This window comes from Ursus maritimus, unplaced genomic scaffold (assembly GCF_017311325.1).
Source record: "Ursus maritimus isolate PB19 unplaced genomic scaffold, ASM1731132v1 scaffold_7, whole genome shotgun sequence".
In the NCBI taxonomy this organism is placed as follows: Eukaryota; Metazoa; Chordata; class Mammalia; order Carnivora; family Ursidae; genus Ursus; species Ursus maritimus.
Window position 1 is genome coordinate 50591799 of NW_024426885.1, and position 18500 is coordinate 50610298.

Below are 18500 nucleotides of genomic sequence, written 5' to 3' on the forward strand. Positions count from 1 at the left end.
CTTGGGTTCTTCTGTTTATAGTTGGGAAAACTGTATAGAATAGGCGAGGAGATTTAGGGATCTAACAGCTTTCTTAAACAGTTCTCACTCTATTCTTATTTTAGCACCACCCTTTCTTTCACCTGCAGTATCCAGAACTTTTGAGAAATCTGCAACATAGACTGATTGGTTTTGTTTTCCTAACTGCTGTACTAGAATTATGTTATCTTAGGTCTGTTGGTTGCCACTCATCCATCTATTTTCAAACTTCTGAAAATGTATGACTGTTTTATCCTCTCTTATCTGCCCCATCCTTGTAGGCTTACAACTTAAGCAAACAAAAACCTCTTTACTATACTTTTAGTCAGGGTTTAAGAGGAACAAAATGTGATATGTATGCCATTCTACCATCTTAACATGGATACTTTGATTCATTTCATTTTAAAAAATATATACTATAAGGCACTTTCAGAAGGGTAAAACATTTTATAAAAACAAACAAGAAAGCTCTACAAACTTTAAAACTTAAAAAACCACAAATATAAAAACTAATAGTTTATAATTTTGTTCTATTCTTATTTTTTATATGCATATACTATATTCTTTTTCATGCACTCAGCATTTCATAAAAATAAGAAGACACTACCAACGAATCAGTTTGTACTATTCGTGATAATTGCAATTTATGTGGTGATACAGGAGCCCTCCCCCTACTTTTAGAAAAGCTAAACCCCATTCATCATTAAAAAAAGTAACCAAATTTCATTTATTACAGACAATATTCCATGAAACCCTTTTATAATCTCAAGTGCCCAAGGAGCTGTAATATAGCTATAAAAAAAATAAACTAAGCAGCGGCCTTTCCCACTCACATAGGCTTAAGATCTAATTTACACTAGGACAAAAAGGCAATTTCAAAGCGTATCTTCATATATTACCAGATAAAGTAAACAGAAAGTGTATATCAACCAAAATAATAATAAACAACATAATTACAATACATTATTATCATCGCTGTTATAGCAACATTCTACAAACTTGGCAACTACAAACAAAACTTACCTGTCTAAGAAGATATCTGGGAGTGGTGGGTAGGTCTGCATATCAGGCACTCGCTCGTGGACTATAACCATAATGAAAGATGTAAACCCAAATACTATAAAAACATATATACAACTCAATATGGTCTTCCAGTACTCTGGGTCCAATCTTCGAATAGAATGTTTGTTTTTACCATTCATGTACTGGTACTGATCAGAATTCAAATCAGTGATGGGTCCATCACAGTCATGTGAAGGCTCCCCATTACAGAGCCACTCTGTGCTCTGAAGAGCACTGATGAAAGGTGTCATGGAACCCATGGGACTGTCACTGTTGTATCCCATCTCTTCTAAAACATCAATATGTATTTTCTGCAATTTTCGAACTGAAAGCATTAACCTTTTAATGTCCCCTAAGATTTTGATTTCCAGAGGAGGAGACCGGAGATCATATTCAGTCAATGTTAATAATGTGATTCCATCAAGTCGATGCTTATTACATAAAATGTCCACATATTCAAAAAAGCCTTCATCCTTCAGCCAAACAGCTACATGCTTGGTAGTCCAGCGACGAATGCAGAGGTGATTAGGAACAGCCATTTCCTCCTCCACTGCCTGTCCAGGGAAAACAGGAAAACAAAACAAAAACTCAGTGTGTCCTAACAACTCCTTTAAGACCAAATACATATAAACATACCAGAAACAATAATTTATTCACATTGATCTATTGGCTTCTAGAAGAGAGTAAAAGGAACAAAAATTACTCAGTGATTGGTTTTCAGTAGATTAACATTCTAATAATTTTATGCATATAAACCCAAGAGCAGAAGGAAGGCTAACTAAACATTTTTACAAAAAATTACTCTACAAATGGCTTCTCCACACCACAGCAACCATAACTTAATTTAAAAAAGCCTACTGTTGAGAATAATTGAGAAAAATCCTCTATTAAGGCTTTTCATAAAATGAGATATAGAAAGATATGTAATACATAAAAATAAATCAAATTTCAGAAATCTTCATGTTTGATCAAATAAGTATCTCCCACTTCGTCAAGATTAGAAAAAAAAACCAACACAAAGGCAGATAACTACTTTTAGGAAACTCCTTAAACATATTTCTATCTACTATACAAATAATGATTTCTATAACAGATATAAAAACCGTAAACTAGATATAAATATCTATAAATATCTTAATAGCTCGTTCTTTCTATACCTTGAATATACCATTATAGAACTGAGTAAGCAATTTCCTTCTTAAACTATCACTGAGATTTCAGTGACAAATTTTTTTTTAAAGATTTTATTTATTTATTTATTTGACAGAGAGAGAGAGAGAGAGAGGGAGAGAGGAGGCAGTGAGAGAGGGAACACAAGCAGGGGGAGTGGGAGAGAGAGAGGGAGAAGCAGGCTTTCCGCTGAGCAGGGAGCCCGATGCAGGCTCGCAGGCTCGATCCCAGAATGCTGGGATCATGACCTAAGCCGAAGGCAGATCTGACTGAGCCACCCAGGTGCCCCTCAGTGACAAAATTTTTAAAAGGAAGCTGTCATTTCGATGTACTTAAAATTTGAGGACCCAAACTTTATATTGGCTTATATAAGGCCAATAACGTACTGTTTCAAAAAGCACTAATGATTTTTACTACTTTGATCCACACAGTTCTGTTTATGTTCTTTTTCCATTTTAAAACTTTCAGTATCTTGGGCCTCCACCAGGTTATAAGATACACAGGAGACAAAGGCCTACATTAAAAAAAACCCTATTTCCCTAAAGTACTTTTCTCAATTACTAAAGCATGTGGGTTTTCTGGCATTTTCCAGATGATTTTTTAAAAAACACAGCAGGCAAACTTTAAAGCATAACAACAACAAAGAATCATACAAGAAATACTCATATGCTCATTACCCAGCTTGAAAAAATATAAAATACTCCCAATACAGATGTTCTGTTTCTTAATCTGGGTATTAGTTATACAAGTATGTTCACATTGTAAATATTCAAGAAGCTGTATACTTATGATCTACACTTTTCTCTACATGTGTTAAACTATGTTTTAAAAACATAGTTTTGGCTTTAAAAAGCCAAAAACTAAAGATCAATACATGTGAATGTCCCTCTCTGATATCGCCCCCTTCCCCCCCTTCCCAGATGAAATAATTATTGATTTTGGTACTTATCATTTATAACATGTATATTTGGCTATGAAAAACCTTCTATGCTTACTTATGCTGAGAAAAGTAAAAAACTGCTACTGTCCTACATTCTGTCCTATCCACACAAACTCTTGCCATGAAGACTCATAATCACTTGAAAAAGGCAGACACTTAACTACATGAGCACCACTTACACCATCAGAAATATTCAGTCAGCAAGAAACACTCACTAAATATTTCTCAATTGCTAAAAAGCAATCCCAGTTTTTGGAAGCCTTAAATCATATTTTGTTTCCAAACAGAGTTTTTCATATTATCAATCCACAACAGCTTTTCAGTTTTAGGAAATTAACAGCACATCCACCTGTAAGGATCTGTATGTTTTAAAAGGCTAATTCTTTTATACTGTATAGCTACAAGAACTCTTACTCAGCTCTTTTTAGCTACATTGCCATCCCTAAGGCCAAGGAATTACACATCTTATGCAGTTTAACACTGAATTTTATACATGCTAATGTATATCATTTTATGTTATTACATATATATAAAATTCCATTAAAATATGATTTTGCTATTTTAGTTCATATATATACCCAGATGGTTTCATCCCACCCACTACATAAATCTTTTCCCCGAGATATGCTCTGAATAAATTACTTCATCTTTGAATATCCAACAAGCACATGCTACAAACTCTGTAGCAGTTGCAATGTAGCAAATTTTGGAAGCTCATCTCACACACAAAAAGGCCAGATTTCTTCTGTCATTTTTCTATTCTGTTGCCTTTCTCCTTTCTCCAACAGCTTACCACCAATGGGTTCCAAGTCACTCCCATCCTTGTAGTATTATCCTTCAGTATGGTTTTGTCTCAGACACTGCTCAAAATGATCATCTCTCTCATGGTAGTTTTTTTTTTTTTAACCCTGTCTTATATCACCAGTTCTCCATGCCCTCAATCAGGCTAACAAAGAGGCTTTGAAACTGGTGTTTCAGCTGCTAGAAAATATGAGTTACACAAGGAAGCCTTCTGGAAGTCTTTGAGCCTGCTGTGGCAATGCCCTAAAAACATGACACACTCCACTAATGTGCTTCATCAGGTCAGGACATGTCCTTTAATTGGATGCTACTACATATATTTAGAGACCTGTATTTTGCTAACACTGTGAAAACCTGCTCTAAAGAGGTATATTAAAAAGATAATAAAAGGCTTTAGGGCCAATTTAATATTTATGTTGTGCCACAGAAACTACATGAAACAGGAGACCTTGAACAAACATATGACAGCTATACGTTTCATACAAATCCAAAAAATGAAGAAATTAGGTTAGTAAGTTTTTAAGAACACTTCTGGCTTTTTTTTTTTTTTTTTGAGGGGGAGGGGCAGAGGGAGAGGGAAAGAGAATCCCAAGCAAGCTCCATGCCCAGCATACAGCCTGATGCAGGACTCTATCTCATGACCCTGAGATCATAACCTGAGCCAAAATCAAGGGCCAGACACTTAAACAACTGAGCCACCCAGGAGCCCCAGGACACTTTCAACTTTAATCTATAATATGAATAAAGTATCAGTTAAAAGGACTCTGTTTCTGACCAAGACATAATAAGAGGGACCAAATTTATCCTCCCATCTCTAACAACCAAACAAGAGACAAAATATATGGGGGGAGAAAAACCAGCTTCAAAACATTGGGCATCAGACAAAAAAGATCCCCGAGAGACGGGAAACAAAGTGAGCCCTACTGCCCCAGCTTACTGCCTTGAGAGTTTCCAAGTGATGTGTGGCACAGGGCACAAAATGGGTGAGGCCTGGAAGACTTATTGAGGGGAGAAGATGGAGCTGAGAGTCTGGGGAGATCCAGGTGGCTAGTGCTCACGAAATAGAATACTGGAGAGGAGAAGGATGCACAGAGAGACTTGTTATGGACTAAATGTTTGTGTCTCCCCAAAATTCATATGTTGAAATCCTAGCCCACAATTAGAAGGTGATTAGGTCATGAGACAGAACCCCCATAAATGGGATTAATTCCCTTATGACAGATATCCCAGAGAGTTTTATCACTCCTTCCACCACCTTCCAGTCAGCTACAAGATGACTGACTATGAAGCAGGAGGCAGGCCCTCACTAGACACCAAATCTGCTGGGCTTTGATCTTGGACTCCTCAGCCTCCAGGACCGTGAGAAATAAGTGTGTTTTGTTTAAGCGACTTAGTCTACAGTAAGTTTGTTACAGCAACCCAAAAAGACTAAAACGGAACCCCAGAGACCTGCAGAGACTCTCCCTTGAATATGCAGCTAAATACCGATCATCACATATATATGAGGAAACAAGACAGGACAGAAAAAGAACCATCCAGCAAGATTAGGGGAAATAACATCCAGTATATAAATAAGACCAATAAACGTGCCTACCCCAAACAGCCAGACTGAAAAAAAAAACCCTCAAAATCCATGGGGCATTGGGTAAGGCACACAGGAAGATCTTGCCATAGTAGTGAGACAAAATTAATCCTAAAGCAGTAGTTATTCAACTGGGGGCAATTTGCCACCCCTCCCCACATTTGGCAACTTCTGGAGACATTTTTGGTTGTCACAACTGGGGGGTCACCTGAAGGGTAGAGGCTAGGGATGCTGTTAAATATTTTACAAAGCACAGCATAGCCCTTCACAACAAAAGAATTAACCGATCCAAAATGTTATAGTGCTGATATTGAGAAACCCCGCCCTAGAATGAACATGTCTCTGGTCCAGCCAAACAAATCTTAAAAGCAACATCCAAAAGGATCAAATTGTTTTCCAGTAATTTAACTACCTCCCACAACAAAGTTCAAGAATATTTCTAGGAATACAAAAAGTATTCAGTACCCAACAGATAAAATCCATAATGTCTGGCAGCCAACCAAAGATTGCCAGACATGTAAAGTAGGAAAATTCACCTATAATGAACAGAAAACCAATCAGTCAAAATTGACCCAAACTGATACAAATAATAGAATTAGCAAACAAGGAAATTAAGTTATAAGAACTCTATTACATATGTTCAAAAAAGTTAGAGACATGGACAAAAAGAACATCCAATTCAAACTTCTAAAAATGTAATGAAAAATACGCTGGATGGGATTAACAGCTGATTCTTATCTGTAAGAAGGTAAGAATAATAAACTTGAAGATATAACAATAGGAATTATTCTAAATGAAACACAAGAAAAGATTATTTTTCCCTTTCTTTTAGAAAAGGAGAAAACCAATCTCTCTTTCTTCCTCCCTCCCTCGCTTCCTTCCTTTCCTTTCCTCCCTCTCTCCCTTTCTCTCTCTTTTTTTGGGGGGAGGAGGATAGAAGGAGAGGGAAAGAGAGAATCCTACCATGGGGCTTAATCTTACCACCCTGAGACTATATGACCTGAGCCAATATCAAGAGTCAGATTTTTAACCGACTGAGCCACCCAGGTGACCCAAGGAGTCACCTTCATGAATTCATTCCATGAGGCCAGTGTTACCCTGATACCAAAACCAGGCAAAGACACCACAAGAAAATAAAACTACAGCCTGATAGCCCTTTAAGAACATAGATGCAAAAATTTTAAACAAATCTTAGGCAATCAAATCCAACAATATTTAAAAAGGAATTAATACATCATAACCAAGTGGTTATTTATCCCAGGAATGCAAATTTAGCTTAACACTTGAAAACTGAAATAATTCACCATATTAATAAGCTAAAACAGGGAAACCACAAGATTATCACAAAAGACACTAAAAAAGTTGGGGTGCCTGGTTGGCTCAGTTGGAAGAGCATGTGACTCTTGATCTCAGGGCCGTGAGTTTCAGCCCCATGTTGGAGATAGAGATTACCTAAAAATAAAATCTTAAAAAAAAACACAAAACACTAAAAAAGCATTTGACAAAAACCAATATTCATTCCTGATAAAAACTCTCATCAAACTAAAAAATACAGGGAAGCTTCATCAATTTGATACAGGGCATCTTTGAAAAACCTATAGCTAACATCATCGTACTTAATGATGAAAGACTGAATGCTTCCCTCTAATATGAGTCACAAGGCAAGACTATCCATTCTTGGGTGCCTGGGTGGCTCAGTCTTTTAGCGTCTGCTTTTGGCTCAGGGCGTGATCCCAGGGTCCTGGGATCGAGCCCCACATCGGGCTCCCTGCTCCACTGGGAGCCTGCTCCTTCGTCTCCCACTCCCCCTGCTTGTGTTCCCTCTTTCGCTGGATGTCTCTCTCTCTGTCAAATAAATAAAATCTTAAGAAAAAAAAAAAAGACTATCCACTCTCACCATTACTATAAAACATTGGACATTCTGGTTAATAGGATAAGGCAAGAAAAAGAAATAAAAGCCATACAGATTAGAAAGTAAGAAATAAAACTCACGATTTGCAGAATTTACAAACAATATGATTATTTATGTAAGAAATTCAATGGAATTCACACATACACACGAAAACTGACTAGAACTAGTAAGTTAGTTTAGCGAGATTGATGGATATAAAATCAACATACAAAAATCAATTGTATTTCTATATACTAGTAATAAAAAATAAAAAACTGAAATTTATAAAATACCATTTATAATAGCATCAAAAAATATCAAATACTCACAGATAAATCTGACCAAACATGGGAAAGACCTGTACACTACTTAAGAGAAATTAAAGATCTAAATAAACAATGAGAGATGGGTTGGTCAGAAGATTCAATATTGTTAAGATGTCAATGCAATGCCGATCAAAATCCCAGCAGACTTTTTTTGTAGATATTGACAAACTTATTTCACAAAAGCTCATATGGAAATGCAGAAGATTCAGAATACTGAAAAAGAACAAAATTTGGGGCACCTTGGTGGTGCCTGACTCTTGATTTCAGCTTAAGTCATGATCTCAGGGTCCTGAGATCAAGCCCCAAGTCAGCTCTGTGCTCAGCTGGCAGTCTACTTGAGACTCTCTCTCCTCTCTCTCTCCCTCTCCCTCTGCCCCTCTTCCTGTGCAGGTGCACGTATGTGCACGTTCTCTCTCTCTCCCAAATAAATGAATAACTCTTTTTTAAAAAGAACAAAATTAGACAGCTGATTTCAAGAATTATCATACAATAATTTTTTTCTACTGATATGTAGCAAATTTCCATAAACTTAGTAGCCACCCATATTTCTTGCTATGTGGCCTCTTCTTATTTTGAAAACCAGCAGCTTCTCCTGTGTTGAATTCCCCTTGTGCCTGGAATCTCTCCAAGAAAAGCACATTCCTTCTTAAGGTCTTGCCTGATTAAGTCAGGTCCACCAAGAATAATCTGTTTCTTAGTCAACTGCGCCATATAACATAACCTAATTACAGCACTGATAGCCCATCATATTCACAGATCCCTTCCATTATTATACAACAGTCACTGGAGGTCATTTTAGAATTGTCTATCATACTACACTAAATCAAGACAAAGTGGTAGCAGCATAAAGATAAACAAATGTGACAGAATGGGGAATCTGGAAACAGACTTACATAGAAAGAAAGATATTTAATTTTCTATAAAGGTGCAAAGGCAATTTAATGAAGAAAGAATAGTCTTCATCAAATAGAATTGGAAAAAATGGATATCCATATGCAAAAAAAATCCATCTCTCACTACATATAAAAATTAACTCCAAATGGATCACAGACCAAATGTAAAATCTAAAACTAGAAAACATCTAGAAGAAAACATAAGAGAAAATCTTTCTGATCTTAGGTTAGGTCAAGATTTTCTTAGCTATGATACCAAAAGCAAATCCATAAAAGAACAAGTTGATAAACTGGTAGGTAGGAGACTGAAGGACTTTTATGGATTTTAGTCTGCAAATTTCTTCATTGTTTGAATCTTTTATAGCAAAGTATTTCTATAATAAAAAGAGAAAATACATAAAAGCAATATATTCATTGAAGAACATTTAAAATATAATTTTAAAATTACCTTTGAGAACTATTATTTGTAATTTGTTATATACCTCTCTCACACAGAATTTTCTATAAAGAGAAATCATGCCATAGATAAATCTGTCTCATTTTACTTAACATTATGACAAGAATCCTACCTAGCATTATTAAATTATCTTTTGAAAAGGACATTCCATTCTATGGCTATACAATAGTTTGTTCATCTCTCCATTGTTGGCAATTGTTCACAATATTATTACTATTACAAATAGTACTGCAGAGCTTGAGATAAGATTTCTAGGAGTGGAATAACTGTATCAAAGAATCTGAAGTGTTTACATACTAATGTCATTAAAGTTTGATTCACATTAAAAAGCACTGCATGCAAAGCTAGTACTTGTCCCAAATGTTAATTAGTATGTATAAAGGAAACATTCCAATTTGAGATAAAATTTTAAAGTTTATTCTGAAATCACGAGCTATTAAGAAATTAATTATCAAAGTACTTTACTATCAAGGCAGTGAGAGAATAAATAGTCCACCCCTGCAGAAAGAACCTCACTATCAATAAGCTTTAGTCAAACAGTTTCAAGTCCTAGATAACAGATAAACAAAAAGAGCTGATTGGTCTGTACAGAGTGGAACAAAAGATATCTTATGGGTGGACTCTGGTTAGAAATTTTTGAAAACTATAAAAAATGCTACTTTCAGCACACCAACTCTTTTGTTTACTAGCATGTTTATTTCTTTTCTCTCTAAATATAGTTCCTACTAATTAGCGATTTCACCACCCCGAGAGCAAAAGAGGTCAGTACATTTCCTCTGACGACCTTATCTCCATACTTAAGAAAATGAAAAAAGCTTATAAGAACTTTAAATCTGATATTTCTTAATAGAAGCATAGCTATTCTTTAATAAATGAGCCTTTAAGGCATGCCATTAGAGTGACCCAAATATCTTCACAGTAATAACTCAGTTGTCTTCTACTATATTAAAATTGCAAATACTGTATGTTAGTTCTGACGAACTGAGTACAAACGGTCCAGAACAACAAAAGGAGATAATGAATTATCAATAAACTCCTTCCCTACTCCTCCTGTTGAAGCTATTTGTTGTGCTCCACCCTAGCTCCCTATCACCAGCTGCAGGACAGTCTGGCCACCACTGAAAACCACTCAACTAATACTTTTAGAGCATTATCTTCTGTGAATCACCAGTGACTCAGTATCCGTGACAAATATGATATATTTGGCACTCAGTATCTTTTCCAATCTCCCTCTAGTTGTTTTCTGCTACTACAGAGTTTGAAAAGCTAAGAGTTAATCCCCAGGATCCCCTGCAACTAGGGTTCTAAATGTGAATTAGGTTCGGCCAACTAGACCCTCTGATGTGAGATACAGAAAGCAGAAAGTGAAATAGGAGCCGTTTTCCTAAAGTTTTGGCTATTCACAAGACTATGTAACTGTTGATTTTGTGTGTGTGTGTGTGTGTGTGTGTGTGTGTGTGTGTGTGTACATGTAATTCTCCAGCTTTCAGTCACTAACAGTTGAGTGTAAGGAAGCAGTTGCAGTTGTGGAGAAGCGATACTGGCTTTCTAACACCTGCATCACAGAAATGATGGTATGTTCTTTGTTTTGTTTGTGTGTGTTACACTATACACAAAACTTATGATTTTAACCATTTTTAAGTATACAGTTCAGTGGTATTAAGTACATTCACATGGATGTGCAACCACCACCACCATCCACTTCCAGAACTTTTCACCATCCTAAATGAAAACTTTGTATTCATTAAACAATAACTCCCCTCTATCCCCTCTTCCCTCACCCCACAACAACCACCAGTTTACTTTCTGTCTCTTGATTATACTAGGTACCTCACATAAGTGGAATTATACAATATTTGTCTTTTTGTGTCTGGCTTATTTTCCTTAGCATAATGTCTTTGAGGTTTGCCCATGTTGTAACATGTGACAGAATTTCCTTCCTTTTTTAAGGCTGAATAGTATTTTGTTGTATGCATTTATCAAATTTTGTTTATCCATTCATCCATCAACAGACATGGGTTGCTTTCAACTTTTGGCCATTGCAAATAATGCTCCTACAAAAGTGGATGTACAATATCTGTTCAAGTCCTATTTTTCCTTCTTTGGGGTATATACCCAGAAGCAGTCATCTGGGTCACTTGGTTATTCTGTTTACTTTTTTCAGGAACCACCATAACATTTTTCAAAGCAGCTGTACCATTTTACATTTCCATTTCCAATATGATCTTTAAAAAAAAAAAGTATATTCTTAAAAAATTTTACATTTTCCCTTTGTTTAAGCATATTTTAAATTATACAACTTTATTACAAATTCTTCAGGGCTTCAGACAGTTTTACATCAACAAATTTATAATGTCTAATTACCAAGAGATAACCCCTGGTCACTAATTTGATAAATTCATAAGGAATTAGAATCTGGTAATCAGCCTCAAAGATTCAAAACTTGATCTTGTCATTACCCCAGAGTTGATAAAACCAAGGGAGACTAAGAGAAAACTTATAAGGTACTGATAAATAAACTAGAATGCCTCTTAAGTGACTATGAAGGATAGTCAAGAACCTTGTCCCAGGCAGACTCTTTCAAATCTCTGAAGTACCTACGAGGCTGATTTAATAATCAGAATGTTACTTATAGAATAAGTAATCAAAGCGAAGAAAAGCAGATGATTTTCTAAAAAAGATTTTATTTATTTGACAGAGTGAGAGAGAGAAAGCGCATGAGCAGGGAGGGGCAGAGGAAGAGGGAGAAGCAAGCTCCCAAATGGGGCTTGATCCCAGCACCCTGGGATCATGACTGAGACTAAAGCAGACACTTAACCGACTGAGCCACCCAGGCACCCAACAAGCAGATGATTTTAAGCAAAATTTAATCCAGATTCTTGTGAGACTTAATATATAATGTCTGTGCCTCACAGAGTATCTTTCTAGAAAAAGTTGTTCACATCTCCCAGTTTCTCTATCTCCTACACAAAGTAGGATATAAAAGCCTTTGACTCTGGGACACCTGGGTGGGTTGGTCGGGTAAGCAACTGCCTTCGGCTCAGGTAGTGATCCCGGATCCTGGGATTGAGTCCCTGTCGGGCTCCTTGCTCAGCGGGGAGCCTGCTTCTCCCTCTGCCTGCCACGCCCCCTGCTCATGCTCTTTCTCTAACAAATATATAAATCTTAAAAACGAAACAAAACACCTTTGACTCCTCCTTTGCCTACGCGCCAAGGAATTGATATATACAACGGTTTTCAACCTGACTACATGTTAGAATAATCTGAAGTTTAAAAACATGCCTGTTCCACTGCCCATGCCCCACCCCAGAACAACTGGATCAGAATCTCTAAGGGGACAAAAGCTTGACATCTGCATTTTTTTAAAAGTTCCCCAAGTGATTCTGAAGCACAGTATTACACCATCCAATCTAATTCTGCTTGTTCTTCTATTTCTGGCTTGGCTAACATTTAATCTTTCAAGTCCTTTCACACACATCTTATTTCATCAATTGTATGCTGATTTTGTGTTGAGTAGCTGTCTCTCCTATAATATAATCTACATGACACAACTGAATAAAACAGCTAAACATATACATAGAACTGCTAGTAAAGAAGTATCACACTCTAGGGTTGACTGCTGGTATGTATTAAGAAAAACTGCATTTATTTTACGTTAATTCTTTAGAGTCTATAGTACCAAAACCTAATACCCAGAAAACCCAGAATTTTTATTATTTTATCTTTTTTTTTTTTTTAAGATTTATTTATTCATTTGAGAGAGAGAATGTGGAAGAGTGAGTGGGGGAGCAGCAGAGGGAGAGAATCTTTAAGCAGACTCCTTGCTGAGCAGGGAGCCCACAGGGCTTGATCTCATGACCCATGAGACCATGACCCGAGCCAAAACCAAGAGTCAGATGCTTAACCACTGAGCCACCCAGGTGTCCAGAGAATTTTTATTATTTTTAAATAACTGATCAAATTTATCCACAGTTTATGTATTTCTGATAATTATAAGAATAAGGAAATAAGTCTTCAAAATATAGTAAGAATGCTAAAAAATATATCTATAATAAATATTTTTAAATCTGTAAGTCCCTGGTAGGATTTAATAGTTTATTTTCAACCTGTCCTTTGGCTTTAAGGAAAAGCAGCATGATATCGTGAAGAGCAGTGAACTGGTTGTCAAAATTCTTGGAGCTTAAGTTAATTAATATTAGCATTTTGAGTGACTTAAAATAGTCTAAACTTTTTGGCATCTAAATACCTTATCTGTAAAATGAGGAGGGAAAGAGCAAGCTAATAGAGGGAAAGCCAGGAAGTGTTCTAAGTGTCTTACTTGCATGCTCAAATAATTTTCACAACCATATAAAGCAGGTATTGTGATCGTCCTCATTTTACAGATGAGATAACTCAAGCAGATGGATTAAATAACTTGCCAAGATAAATGTATACTAGTAACTACCACAGACAAAATTTTCAACCCAGGCAATCTCATTTCAAAGTCCATGTTCTTCCTATACCACACCATCTCACATAAGCTGAAGGCTCTTGTACTTCTGTAGGGACTGAATCTCATAAATATTAAATATTTTCTAGTTATCAGCAGAGGAATTTATCAAAGGTTTTCAGTTATATGACATAAAGATTACATAAATGAGACTGCCTAATGATGAAGGCTTTTTTTTTTTTTTTTTTGATGGAAGCTTTCTGAATCACAAATTTTGCACTGTTCAGTCTCAAACATTTACTGCTATATGCGGGTGTCAGGTAATAAGGCATTGGGGATACAGATAGTATTAAAATGCCCTCATGTTATGTTTGTTCACCTATTAAATATTTATTGTGCACACACCATGTGAAGGGTATTGCACTAGGCACGTGGCACTTACCTAGATGAATCTGAAATAGATCCTGCCCTCAATGATTTTAATCTAGAAAGGGGTATTAAAGAAAGTCATTTTTTAAAAAAAGGTAAAATGAATTACAGCCGCTAGTTCTTTATATACATTAGATCACTTAATCCATAAAACATTAACAAAGCAGTTTACTTATGAAACGTGCTTAAAAAATTAGAAGGTTAAGGGAGTTGGAAAAGAGGTTATTTCCAGTTGGTGAGATCAGAAGAGTTCCTGGAAGTGACATCTGAGCTGAGTCTTTAGGGAGAGATGAAACTGTGGATAGAGATGGAGAAATAAAAGTATACTAGAAGAAGAAAACTGCATGAGCAAGGGTATGAAGACAAAACAATGGAGAACCATTAGTTTTCACGGGACATAAGGGAGTACTGGGATATTAAGTTGAAAATATGAACTGGGGGCGCCTGGGTGGCTCAGTTGGTTAAGCGACTGCCTTCAGCTCAGGTCATGATCCCAGGATCCTAGGATCGAGTCTCACATTGGGCTCCCTGCTCAGCGGGGAGCCTGCTTCTCCCTCTCCCTCTGCTTGCCGCTCCCCCTGCTTGTGTGCGCTCGCGTGTGCTCTCGTTCTCGATCTGACAAATAAATAAATAAACTCTTACAAAAAAAAAAAAAAAGGATATATGAATGGCAGAGAAGTACATGAAAAGATGTTCAGCATCACTAGCTGCTAGGGAAATGCAAATTAAGACCATGGTGAGGTATTACTACACACCTGTTGAACAGGAAGAATAAGCTGTGCCAATGTGGAATGCTATCAAGGATGCAGAGAAAAAGGTCCTCTCACACACTGCTGGTAGAAAGTAAAACTGTACAGCCATGCTGGATGATAGTTTGGCAATTTCTTTAAAAACTAAGCACGCACTTACTATACAGCCTAGCAACTGTACTCCTACTCCCAGGCATTTATCCCAGAGAAATGAAAACTAAGTTTCACGCAAAAACCTGTATACAAATGTTCCCAGCTTCATTACTTGTCATAGCTGAAATGTGTATAAAAACAAAGTATCTCACAATATATGAACAGTTAAGATGTGGAACTGTGGTACATCCATAACATGGACTACTACTCAACAATAAAAATTAAACTATGGATACACACAATCGATGGGTCTCAAGGGCACTGTGCTAAGTGAAAAAAGTTGATCTCAAATTGTCACATACAGTATGATTCCTTTTATAATCTCAAATGATAAAATTATACAGGTAGAAAATAGGTTAGAGGTTGCCAGAAGTTAGAAAGAAGCATGTATCAGGGGTGTGTGGGTTAACCCGAGATCTTTATAGCAATGAAATAATTCTATATGTTTTTAAAATTTTTTTTAGGCTTTTTAAGTTTTTAAATTTATTTAAGTAATCTCTACACCCAGCGTGGGACGAATTCACAACCCAGAGATCAAGAGTCACATGCTCTTCCAACTGAGCCAGTCAGGCGCCCCTCTGTATCTCGACTGGTGAAATGGTTAAACAAATCTACTCATGATAAATGACATACACACATTTTGAACCAATGTCAATTTCCTGGTCTTGATACTGACTGTACTCTAACTATATAAGATATAACTAGCAAGCTGCACCACATTCTATACCACATCCAGAACCGTCTCAGCTCAATGAGTAAGAATCTAATAGATAACAATAGATAACAATGCCCAGTTTAAACCCTCAGTTACAGAAGTTTTTACACAATGATGAAAATTTAGTAAATCTGATGAAGGGTTCTTGATCTGGCTGCATGCCAGTACAAAGAAATACACCAGCAAAGAAGCATATAAAGTTCCAATTCTTATTCTAATCACTAAAATGATATTTAGAAAGGCTAGTGGTTTGACATATTGATTAGTAAAATTTTTATTTTTAAATATGCTATACCTCCAAATCAAAACAACATAATGGAAAATGAGAAACTGGCTCAAGATTTCAAAATCTATTACAATATTGTGAAAATATACTGGACTTGGACCCCAAATTTAATGTATGGTTTTGGCGGTGTTTGACTTTTATGACAAAATTTTATTGATGAAACTAACATTGATTTAATTCAATCTCAAAGTTCCAACTAAATCTCATTTGCAGGCATTTTCAGTAACTCGGTGATACAGTTTCACTTATAAGAAGACCCGAAATTAGTAGAATTCGTGGTTCTCATCTCCTACTAGAATGTCTTACAGGTCACGAATTTTAAGAGAACAAAGGGTCAAGATAATAGATACATTACTACCTCTCTTGACCTCTGGCACAATTCAAATGCTTAACTAAACCCACAATAAAAATTTGAGACAAATATAAACATAGGTCACTGACTTCACAACATCCTTTTTAAGGACAAATGATAAAAAACAGTTCTATGGTGAAACACTGTGATTAAACTATTGTAACGAAGTTTTCCCAGTTTCTACTATCCTAAGCAAGAGACAAGACAGACTCATGTTACATTCTGCATTGAAGTGATTTTATTACTGGGAGGACCCAATGTGTAGTGAAGTAACAGAACAATTCAATATGGAGGCATGAAATCTAGAGTCAGCTAGAAGGGGTCAGGCTTAAGATTCAGTGATGATGGTGCTGTGTGTATGGGGGGAGGAATATTGACACCACAAGTCTGTCACAAATCCATATCCCATACTCATATGACAAATTATGAACCAGTGACAGAGGCAGCATGTAAACACTGAATTGATCTCCAAGCAAGTCTGGCTCACACTCTCCAATTTTTGTTAACTTCTGGATTTCTCAAAGCTAAGACGACAGTAAGACCTAAAGTAAGAATCACTGTCATGATTAATGGTCATGTTAGAATCACACTACTATTAACGTCATATATTACATCAGGTCTAGAGGTAAGAATTTTCAAAGAATATCTAATTAATATGGAAATTCTATAAGAGAAAATAACAATAATATTCATTAGAACATCTGTGATACAACAACTTCTCAAAAACAATGTTCAAATTTCAATTCTCAAAAAAGCAATGAAAATGTCTCTAAATCAGCTATGGCAAAGTTTTGAAAAAGCAGTGAAGATCTGGTGGTTAACAAAATAAGAATGTTTACAAGCAGTTGTGCAATGTGAATTAGAGTCTTTACAGAATGGACAGTACTACTGAAATCAAAACTGATTTATCTAAGTATCTGCATGTTCTGCCATGTGGTCATGATGGCTTCTTCTTGTCTTAGGGAAACTGCTCAAGCACAAAACTGATTTTCTTTACGACTAAGTGTGAGAACTGTCAAAGGGAAACAAAAATAACTATTAGACATGCTAATATATTAACTGTAAACTCCATTTGATGGTTTATTTAATTTCATAGTAATATTAAGATGTAACCTTAATAGAGAGTTCTATTTCAGTTCAATTCCATACATTTTTAAATGCTGACTTTTATTTAGAGCTAAGTATTAAGACATGGTCTTTAGAGAATCTCAGTCTGGTGTCGGTAAGCAGAAACATAAATAATAGTAATACTATCTAACTTCCAACTAAAGATCATCTGTATTAAGTTAAAGAAAAGGGAGTTAATCTTTTGACAACAGTTAAAGAAAAGAGAATTTATCTCTTCTTTGAAGAAATAATTAATGGAGTCCACTGAGCATCTGAACATATGACACAGTCTATACACATAAACTAATATTGAAAAGATTTTGCAATCCGTACATTTTCACTGCATTAAGATTAAACAGTAAATACCCGTTTAGAGAAGAAACACTTGATTAAAAGTTTGTTTTGAAATGGCCAACAAATTTGCAAAATGTATAATCAAATAAAGAGCTGAAAAAGTAGGGGCGCCTGGGTGGCACAGCGGTTAAGCGTCTGCCTTCGGCTCAGGCCGTGATCCCGGCATTATGGGATCAAGCCCCACATCAGGCTCCTCCGCTAGGAGCCTGCTTCTTCCTCTCCCACTCCCCCTGCTTGTGTTCCCTCTCTCGCTGGCTGTCTCTATCTCTGTCAAATAAATAAATAAAATCTTAAAAAAAAAAAGCTGTAAAAGTAATTTTATGAAACACAGCTAAAGTTAAAGCCATGTTGTAATTTAACAATTACAAAAGGAAATTAACTTATTTCTACTAAAATGAATATAAGTATTGCAATCATTTTTCTGGTACAATTATTGTTCCGGTACTATGTCTTCTATAAAAAGTATCTATGTACCCACCTATCCCAGTTCTGTTTATTGCCTACAAGCATCCTCTATTCTTATTTTTCTAGATCACTCTACTAAAAATATTACTCATACAATATATGCAAAATTGCATTAATATTCGTCCCGCAACTTTGTCAAAAGTACCCCCTCCAATTTTCAAGACACCCCAATCCAAGACACTTATGAGTGAGTGAAAGAGCTGGTACACCTGGACTGTGGTGATTTCACATATAGCTGACCCTTGAACAACAAGGTTTGAATTGTACAGGTCCACTTACATGCAGATTTTTTTCAATAAATACAGCACACTCTGTAAATTT

The 18500-nt window shown here is 36.1% G+C and overlaps 1 protein-coding gene across 4 annotated transcripts in view; it reads right to left on the minus strand.

The window, feature by feature from the left end:
- SAMD8 (sterile alpha motif domain containing 8) overlaps nucleotides 1-18500 on the minus strand; it is a 61704-nt gene that overhangs the window by 41675 nt on the left and 1529 nt on the right. For all 4 annotated transcript variants that reach the window (XM_040624579.1, XM_040624580.1, XM_040624577.1 and 1 more), the window contains exon 2: nucleotides 1042-1634. In XM_040624579.1, the coding sequence (XP_040480513.1) occupies nucleotides 1042-1634 (593 nt within the window). The remainder of the gene's footprint in view (nucleotides 1-1041; nucleotides 1635-18500) is intronic.